The 9099-nt window shown below is 45.4% G+C and overlaps 1 protein-coding gene across 4 annotated transcripts; it reads left to right on the forward strand.

Annotated features, from left to right (window-relative positions):
- The first annotated feature begins 395 nt into the window (after window positions 1-395).
- On the forward strand, window positions 396-7952 carry SKA1 (spindle and kinetochore associated complex subunit 1). 4 transcript variants are annotated; one of them, XM_083155146.1, is made up of 7 exons: window positions 396-722; window positions 2332-2425; window positions 2896-3020; window positions 3417-3508; window positions 3719-3853; window positions 4654-4823; window positions 6304-7952. In XM_083155146.1, exons 2-7 carry the CDS (start codon window positions 2338-2340, stop codon window positions 6450-6452), a joined length of 759 nt encoding a protein of 252 aa, XP_083011272.1. In that variant the 5' UTR covers window positions 396-722; window positions 2332-2337; the 3' UTR covers window positions 6453-7952. The 4 variants fall into 4 exon arrangements, with proteins under 4 accessions (XP_083011272.1, XP_083011266.1, XP_083011278.1 ...); XM_083155140.1 differs by lacking the exon at window positions 396-722 and adding an exon at window positions 841-935; XM_083155152.1 differs by lacking the exon at window positions 396-722 and adding an exon at window positions 860-880.
- Window positions 7953-9099: the final 1147 nt, after the last annotated feature.

A 9099-nucleotide genomic window follows, 5' to 3' on the forward strand; every position in this document is an offset into this window, starting at 1 on the left:
CGTAGGTGGAAAAATAAAAAAGTTATAAGCCGCAGAACATGGCGACGCAACGCAAATTAGAAAAACCGTAAAAGTTGCGATTTTTTTTTTTAGTGGTAAAACATAACGAAAACTATATAAGTTTGGTATCGCCAGAATCGTAACAACCCATAGAATAAAGATAACCCATCATTTTAAACGAACTATGAACTCCAAAAAAAACGTAACCAGCGCAAAATTGTGCAATGGCGTTTTTTTTTTTTTTTACCCCACATTGAATTATTTCCTGATTCCCCAGAATATTATACGGTACAGTAAATGGCACCATTACAAAGTACAACTTGTCCCGCAAAAAAAAAGCCCTCATGTGTCTATATAGCCGGAAAATTAAAAAAGTTACGCTTATTTGAACGCAAGGAGGAAAAAAAAAAAAAAAATTACCTTAAAAGGCAATGTCGTGAAGGGGTTAAAGGAGTCTCCTGGACATTCCGAGAAAAAAAACTAAATCTATTTCTCTCACTTCCAATAAGGTCACTGAATGACTTAACAATCACAGATGTTGTTACATAATACTCGACTATCAGCATAGGACAAGGTAAACCTACTTTCATTAACTTGACAACCACAAGATGGCCGCTTCACGATTTGCTCGACAACCGCAAGATGGCCGCCCGCAATTGTCATTACCGCGAATTGGACACAGATTTAATACCTGGCACTCAAACACACGGTGAACTACTGAGGTAAACTACCAGGTTGGGAAGCGTATCCATTACGTCATAACATCGTGCTCGCCGCTCCAATTACAATATGTCCTCATCACTCAGGACGGCTGGCGCCTACTCCGCATACAGAACATAGCTAGAATGGTCTCCGGAAATATGGCCACCTGACTATAACTGTAAGCGGATCACCGAGGACACAAGTTGAAAATATGTTTGTGCTCTAGTGTTAAGGTCAGTGATTGGTTGTTGGCTGCTACGTCTGTGCCCAGCCAGCACCCGGGTGGCGGGTGCATTTGAATCCCTGGAAGCGGCTGACAGTGTGTTCTGTTCTGTGCGGATCCTTGGGCAGCAGGAGGGTAAATGTCGGGATAGACCAGCTGCTTTATATGCTGGGGGCTATCTGTGCATCTACCTAATCATATGTAATATTTAGTGTGTGTGTGTGTGTTTTGACCATTGTGTATAGGCAGGGCTATTTTTGTGCAGGCTCCAGCAGGAACTGAGGCCCTTATTCTAGTTCACTCTTTCTGACAAAATATTTCTTAGATGGACAAAACCATGTGCACTGCAGGTGAGGCAGGTGTAAAACCCCACCCAAATCTAATTATCTCTGCACAAGTAACACCTGCCTCACCTGCAGTGCACATGGTTTTGTCCATCTAAGAAATATTTTGTCTGAAAGAGTGAACTAGAATAAGGGCCTCAGTTCCTGCTGGAGCCTGCACAAAAATAGCCCTGTGTATAGGAGCCCTTTCATCCTGCAAGGTGATAATGTTTTGCTCCTGCTTTTTTACACTATTTTTATTTTGTAGGTAATTAATATATAGCCCAGCCCATATTCTGGCAATTGGGTGCTATAATGTGGGTGAAAGCAGGAGCAGAACATGGTCACACTGGAGGTGGCTCCCCTATGTAGTTATGTGACTCGGGTGCGTTGGCTTCCTCCGGTCCATTAGGATATCTGTATGACCATTGAGGATGGCTGCCGTGTCTATGTCATGCACAGCGACAGCCAGGACCCACACTCAGACAGGACCCAGACCCGTTCTGAAATGGGCCCAAGAACTTTAACATCGAATTATAAGGTCCCCATTCATTATTCTTTAAAAGTAGATGAAAATAATAATTTTCAAAAACTTCAGTAAAGCTTTTTGTCCCCATTCATTAAACTGGTAACCCAGACTTCTGTGCCCTCTCCTGATGCCTGTCACCCTATAAGGGCGGTTGTGGCCCTCATACACTTGTATAGGGGGCCCTCTGAGAATAGATTTTGGTTGCGACAGCAGACCACCTCTTCGGTTGTTGTCTGTCTGATCTTGAAGCCCTGTTCCTATGGGAAGGAGTCCTGGAATTCGAAGAAGGATCTATTCGGATCCCTGCATTTAATAACTCTGTACTAATCCGACTGGGCAGACTTTCAGTGCTAGAAGCATCGGGATTAGACATCGCAGGGACTGCTGATTGTAGTTTGAGCCGTCCCTGCACCAGAACAATGTTGTATTACTCCCATGGTATAATTTGCCAGCGTTGCTACTTGCAGCAAATTGGATACTGAATGATCACTACCCAGCGGCGGTACTTGTTCAATAGATCCATAAATCTGTTTCTCCCCTTTTATATTGTTTAGGCCAAGATGGATCCAGTGGACCTGGACGATCTGTGTTCTCACGTTAATTCTAAGATTAGTATAATCAAAAAAACGCTCCACCTGCGACACATTGGTAAGCTTTCCTTATAAGCAGAATACAGACCTTTGTCATTTGAATGTTCCTTTTTTGTGTCTGTGATCATAGATCTCCACAACGCTTTTATATTGAATTGGTCCAGTTTTGCTGGACATTCTTGTAATCGTAATTCTGTGGTTTAATCCTGCAGTCTGTTATGAAGACATAGGAAACCGATTTGATTAGTCCTATATTTAGAGGTCAATCTAATTGTTTGTGAGTTGCTTTTGCCACGGCAACAGCACCCAAGCTCACACCCCCTTATGGGCAGAAATCAGCCCGAATTCGCACAAAATAGCTTGGAGCACTTTGGAGCAGCGAGCACGTTTGTGTGTGTGTTCCGGCTGCCGTGATAATTCGCCGGTGCAAGTTCATTGCAAACAATTGGATTGTCTCCTTGGCTTAGAAAGGTTGTGGTGTTGTGCACATTTTATACAAAAGCTGTTTGTGACTTTATATACGGACAGGGCAGGACCCTACCTTGAGAAGTGCACTCGGCAAAGTGGCCTGTGATCTGCATGTACTGTGGGATCTCCTAAATAAAGTGGAATCAGAAGTACAGAAGCAGGAATGCGCAGCAACATCCTTGAAGGTAAGGCAATGGCTCCTTAATAGGCGGTCAAAGCAGTAAGCCTGATCAGGGCGGCATCTAGCGTAATATCAAAGAACAGGCAGTATTATGAAGTTTCATGTCATTTTCAAAAATTGAGGAACCTCCAGATCTCTACTGGTTTTAGCTCGTGATTAAGCCCTAGACTAGGCCAGGCCAGGCCAACCTGTGGCTCTCCAGATGTTGTGAAACTACACATCCCATCATGCCTTGCCATAGTTTTGCTATAAGGGAGTGTTAAAACTGTGGCAAGGCATGCTGGGACTTGTAGTTTCACAACCTCTGGAGAGCCACAAGCTCCTGTATGCAGTTTCCAGTGTCCCAGAATCCCCCTTTCCTGCATGCCGGGCACATTCTAATCCTCTGCTTTTACTTTAGGAGTTGCAGGTCGCTCTGGAGAAAGATTTCACAGAGGCCTCTCACCTCAATGACAATATTCCTCTGCATCTTCCCAAGAAGGCTCCCAGCAGGTATATCAAAGTGGGATTTCACAGAACACCTTTATATATGTTGTTCTATATGCTAATCTTGTAACCTAAAATCAGTGTATGGTAACTTGTGAGCAGCGCTGTCTCATCCTTGCCCTCTGTCACCCATAAAGATCTTTAGATGTAGCTTATGATCTAAGACGTGCATCCTTGCTCTCTGAATATTAATGCTTTGTATGATCTGCTTCCCAGTCATGTAGCTCTGGGTAAGGAGACGCCGGTGGAAGAAAAGGTCATCGCTCCAGAGCCGAAAAAGAAACACGTCAAGGAAAAGCTAATTAGAGAAATGGAACTGATCACCGTACAGGACTTCAGCAGCGTGCCAGCGTAAGTGATCAGGGGGCAGCGGAGATATGGAACCTTTGTAACCAAAAGTTTGACAATAACAAGATCGACCGTTATGATGATTGTTAAAATGTTCCCATTGTCAGGTGGTGCGGGAGGGGTTGGGGTAAGGACCTAAAGGGAAGGTTAGGGGTATTAGGGATATCTGTCACGTTCATACCGGAGGATCAGAGTTCTAATCTGGAAGGAAGGGTCTCATGACCAATAGAACCACAACAGAATATGCTGCTGCAGTTGACGACATTCTAACATGTCAACATCTCATTGCGGTCTACGTAATGAATCTCAACATGGCCCGTTGGACATTTCGGTCTGAGCCCTAGTATTGAACTTCCCCTTATTCTTTGACTATTTGGTGTACTTTGCGCACTTTGTATTATGACATTGATGCAAAGATACAAGATACACCTGTTGGCAAAGCATATTTTCCATGTCCTTGCAGAGCGCACGCTTCAGAACTGTGTGCCTGAGACAGTGACACGCCTTTTAACCGCTACACATAGGACTAATGCAGTCAGTGAAGGCTTGCCAACAAAATGGGGTCTATGAAGAAATCGCATAGCTATGCCTCTTTCCAGGCATATCCTTTGCAACTAGTTGAGGCTGGCTGGTAGCGGATGGGATAGGCCAGATGCATCCAGTACTGCAAAGGAACGAGGCCTTTAGTGCACACAGTTTTGGGTGTAACTTTCTACTGATTTCCTATGGGTATCTATATAAGCGCTGCCTTGAAAGACCTAGAATAAGGAAATGAATAACTGTTTTTAACATTTAACATGTAGGTATATGAGAAACCGCCTCACTTACGAGCAGATCAACAGCGTTATCGAAGAAATAAACAAGGCTGTCGTGGCCAAGTACAAAATTGTCAACCAGCCGTCAAAATCTCTGAACAATGTGTCCAAAAAGCAACTGGTTCGCTTTAAGGAGGAGGAGACCAAAGAAACGAAAGGTAGGTGCAGAGCCACAGAAATGTCCTTTCTTTGCGTGACCAGGTAGAGTATAATGTTCCCGAATCATCTGTACTTATGCCATTTGGTCACCTCCCTTTTCCCCCATTCTCTAAGTATAGACGGCCGGCCAGCTCTAGGAAGAGTCCTGGTGGTTCCGAACTGCTTCCATTTACGGATAATGGAGGCCACTGTGCTCAAAGCAGCAGATGATTTTTCTGTACCCTTCCCCTAAATTTGTGCCTTGAGACCATCCTATCTACAGACAATTCCCTTGACGTCATGCTAGGTTTCGATCTGACATGCACTGTGAAGTGTGGGACCTTACATAGACAGGTGTGCACCTTTCTAAATCACGTCCAACCAACTGAATTGACCAATTAAGCTGAAGGAACATCTCAAGGATGATCAGTGGAAACAGGCTGTGAATACTTATGTACATGTGATTTCTTATTATTATTTTTTTTTTTTTTATAAATTAGCACAAATCTCCCAAAAACTTCTTTTTTTCACGTGGTTATTATGGGCTATTGTGTTTAGAAATTTTAGAATAAGGCTGTAACATAAAAGGTACTTGTGTAGTAGCACATCGCCCAATTTTCATACGTACGGCACTGTAGGAAAATCGCATGCGTTTTTTTGCATGCGATTTTCCTATGTAATTTATTCACTGCTCTCTGTCCTGCGGATGCGATCTCATCGCGCGCAAAATCGCATGCGATTTTATAGTTTGAGATGCCATTTACTTTACTGTACACTTCTATGAGATGCAATGGGATTTAACCCCCTCCCCACCTCGAAGTGTGGCGAGCACTGCAGAACGCGTCTTCCCGACCTTTTCATACCCCCACTATCCACGTCGGTGTGGAGTTGATTTTATATAGTGTGGCGAGCCCCGCGAGGGGATGCGGATTATGTTACATGTATTCCGTGTCCGCTTGCCACACTATATAAAATCAACTCCACGCCGACGTGGATAGTGGGGGTATGAAAAGGTCGGGAGGACGCGTTTCGCGTCCCCTCGTGGGGCTCACTGCGCTCGCCACGCCACTGCTCTTCGGGCTGGCGTGGATAGTGGGGGCGCTAAATCCCATTGCATCGCATAGGAGTGTATAGTAAAGTAAATGGCATCTCAAGCTATAAAATCGCATGTGCTTTTGCATCGCACACGCGGGGTAGAGAGCAGTGAATAAATGACATTGGAAAATCGCATAGCATCGCATGCAATGCGATTTTCCTACGCAGAATAGCCCACCAAGCAAATTGCTGTGGCTGTATTAGTTCTGATATATTAATAAGAAAGGCTGACATTAGCCATTCAGCGCTGGCTCTATGGAAATAATGTGCAATGCTACGTAAAGCCTGTAGGTGTCGCCTTCCAGTTGTCCAGACACAATGTAATAATGCAATTTGAATTATTTACTTCTAGTATAAACACGAGGTAAGTTCATTGTTGACCTTATTTGTTCTTTTCCCCCTCAGGTCAGTTTTTTATCGTGGAACAAGATATAAAAGAATTTACTCAAGTCAAAGTCGATAAAAGATTTCATTCAATGCTGAGCATCCTGCGGCATTGTCACCGCCTGCGGGAGCTGCGAGGGAAAGGAGTAGTGCGTTATGTTATATGCTAGTTACTCTGCGCACGAGAACTCTGCCGATTGTGTTGTCACTTTATCCTTCATGCAGCGTTACATAGTGTAGCATCTGGTATTTCCCAGCGGAAGGAAGAGGTGCCGGTAAAGGAGACCCATGGCTGCCACTATATGCGCTCTGACTCTAGTACTGCATGAACTCTGATCATTATGTAGCTTTAATTCTAGGTGGTAATATTTGTGTGCATGCTACAGACTTTTAAGGGTTGCCTAAAGTAAACTTCTTACTGCATTACAATTATTTATACATGTAATTCTTCTTGTATTATCTCCTATTGTTCAGGTAACTTCCTGATCTACTGCCCTCCGCCCATCTCCATTTAATGCCTCGGGTTGCCCCGCTTTTTGACAATTACCAGTCTCTGTTTTGCAGGTACAATTGTACAACATTCTGGGGCAGATATATACCCCTTTTACACCGCTGAAAAATCCGGGTCAGCGGCGGGTCAGACCCGGATCACCGGCGGTGTAAATGGGGTCAACCCGTGTCCATTTACACGGGTCCTCTACCCAGGTCCTGACCTGGGTAGAACACGGTTAGGACCCGTGTAGAGGCCGGTGTAAATGGTCCCGCTGCGGGTTGGGACATACAAGCAGAACGGGCAGTCAGGGGGGCTGCATCCGAGTAGCCGCTGCCCAATCAGGGGGTAGGGGGAGGTACTTGCAGTGACAGTTGGAAGTGAAGGCGGGAGGCTGCGTGGTCCATGGTGGAGGCTGGCGGCAGAGCAGGGAGACAGCGCCGAGCAGCCACTGAACACAGCCAGCCAGCTCCAGCCGTACGCTGTGAGTAGGGAGTGGGGCACAGGTAGTTTGCTCCCATCCGCTCGGGAGAGCTGCCCACCCCGCAGTGCTGACAGCCTGAAACGCAGCTGAGCCTTAGCGGCGTTTCAGCGTAGGGAGTGGGGGACCTGAAAGAGTCGACCACGCTGCAAAAAGCAGCTGCAAGTTCTTCATGCTCTGTGCTGTGCACTTTCCCCACTGGCCAGGCAGCGTGTCACTGTAACCTGCATACATAGTGTTCCCACTAAACTATGGGGGAAAACTATTGACACCCCCAGATTTGCAGCAGCCCCCCCCCCCCCCGCCCCCTTCCTCTCAGTGTTATCCCTGCAGAATTCACTGTTTTATTGCTTGACTTATAGTGGACATTAACCACGTCTTTCTTCAGTATATTACAATTGGTGTATCGGCTTGAAGATGCTCAGCACCCTGGGGGAAGGGGGGGGGGGGGGGGGGATAAAATGTACCCTTTGGGGGCCCATTGCCACCCTATTGTAATGGGCATGTAATCTCTTTGGCAACAAGCATGGAATCCCTGGCATCCATAGGGAAAAGCAGGCTGACCCAGGTTCAGTGTAAACAGCGCAGACCTGGGTCGGACCCAGGTCGAAGTGCTGTGTAAATGGTGTATAAAGCAGGGTTAGACCCTGGAAACTCCAGCGTTCAAAGACCAGGGTCCGACCAGGGTTTTTGGTGTAAAAGGGGTATTATTAAGCTTGGAGAAGAGATAAACTGGAGATAAAGCAGAGAAAAGGTAAAAGGAGATAAAGCACCAGCCAATCAGCTGTGTTTGAAAAAGACAGTTGGGAGCTGATTGGCTGGTGCTTTATCTCCTTTTACCTTTTCTCTGCTTTATCTCCAGTTTATCTCTTCTCCAAGCTTAATAATACCCCTTTTACACCAAAATCCCTGGTTGGACCCTGGTCTTTGAACATGGGAGTTTCCAGGGTTGGACCCAGCTTCATACCCCATTTACACAGCACTGTTACCCAGGTCGTACCCAGGTCTGCGCCGTTTACACTGAACCTGGGTCAGCACTGTTTTTCCCTATGGATGACATTAAAAATGTCCATTTTAGGATAAACTGCCAACCAACTTTCCCTCAATGATTTAAAATAAAAATTAATAGACATGACAAGTTAGCTTTCAAAAATGTTGGTTTGTTTATTTAGTAAAATATTTTTCACAAAGTTTTATTCATTGCTCAAGCACACATAGCGGTATAAAAGTGCAGCATCATCCATGAGCTCTCCCCAGCCCCTTCCCCTGCAGCCGCAGACCGAATGTCCCATGTGGCCCCCCCCCCCCCCCCAAAAAAAATATAATATAAATGATACGGCATCCAATTATCCATTTATGATTTGTGTGTGCACTGCCTGTATACCTTCCTGGCTGCTGTCTTTTGCCAATGCAGCGCACTGTGGAAAGGCGTCCAGCACTTCTGGTATCCTTTCAGCACTACCCGCATGTCCCAAGGTAAAAGGAGATAAAGCACCAGCCAATCAGCTGTGTTTGAAAAAGACAGTTGGGAGCTGATTGGCTGGTGCTTTATCTCCTTTTACCTTTTCTCTGCTTTATCTCCAGTTTATCTCTTCTCCAAGCTTAATAATACCCCTTTTACACCAAAATCCCTGGTTGGACCCTGGTCTTTGAACATGGGAGTTTCCAGGGTTGGACCCAGCTTCATACCCCATTTACACAGCACTGTTACCCAGGTCGTACCCAGGTCTGCGCCGTTTACACTGAACCTGGGTCAGCACTGTTTTTCCCTATGGATGACATTAAAAATGTCCATTTTAGGATAAACTGCCAACCAACTTTCCCTCAATGATTTAAAATAAAAATT

This window comes from Crinia signifera, chromosome 1 (genome assembly GCF_055691185.1).
Source record: "Crinia signifera chromosome 1, ASM5569118v1, whole genome shotgun sequence".
NCBI classification, from domain to species: domain Eukaryota; kingdom Metazoa; phylum Chordata; class Amphibia; order Anura; family Myobatrachidae; genus Crinia; species Crinia signifera.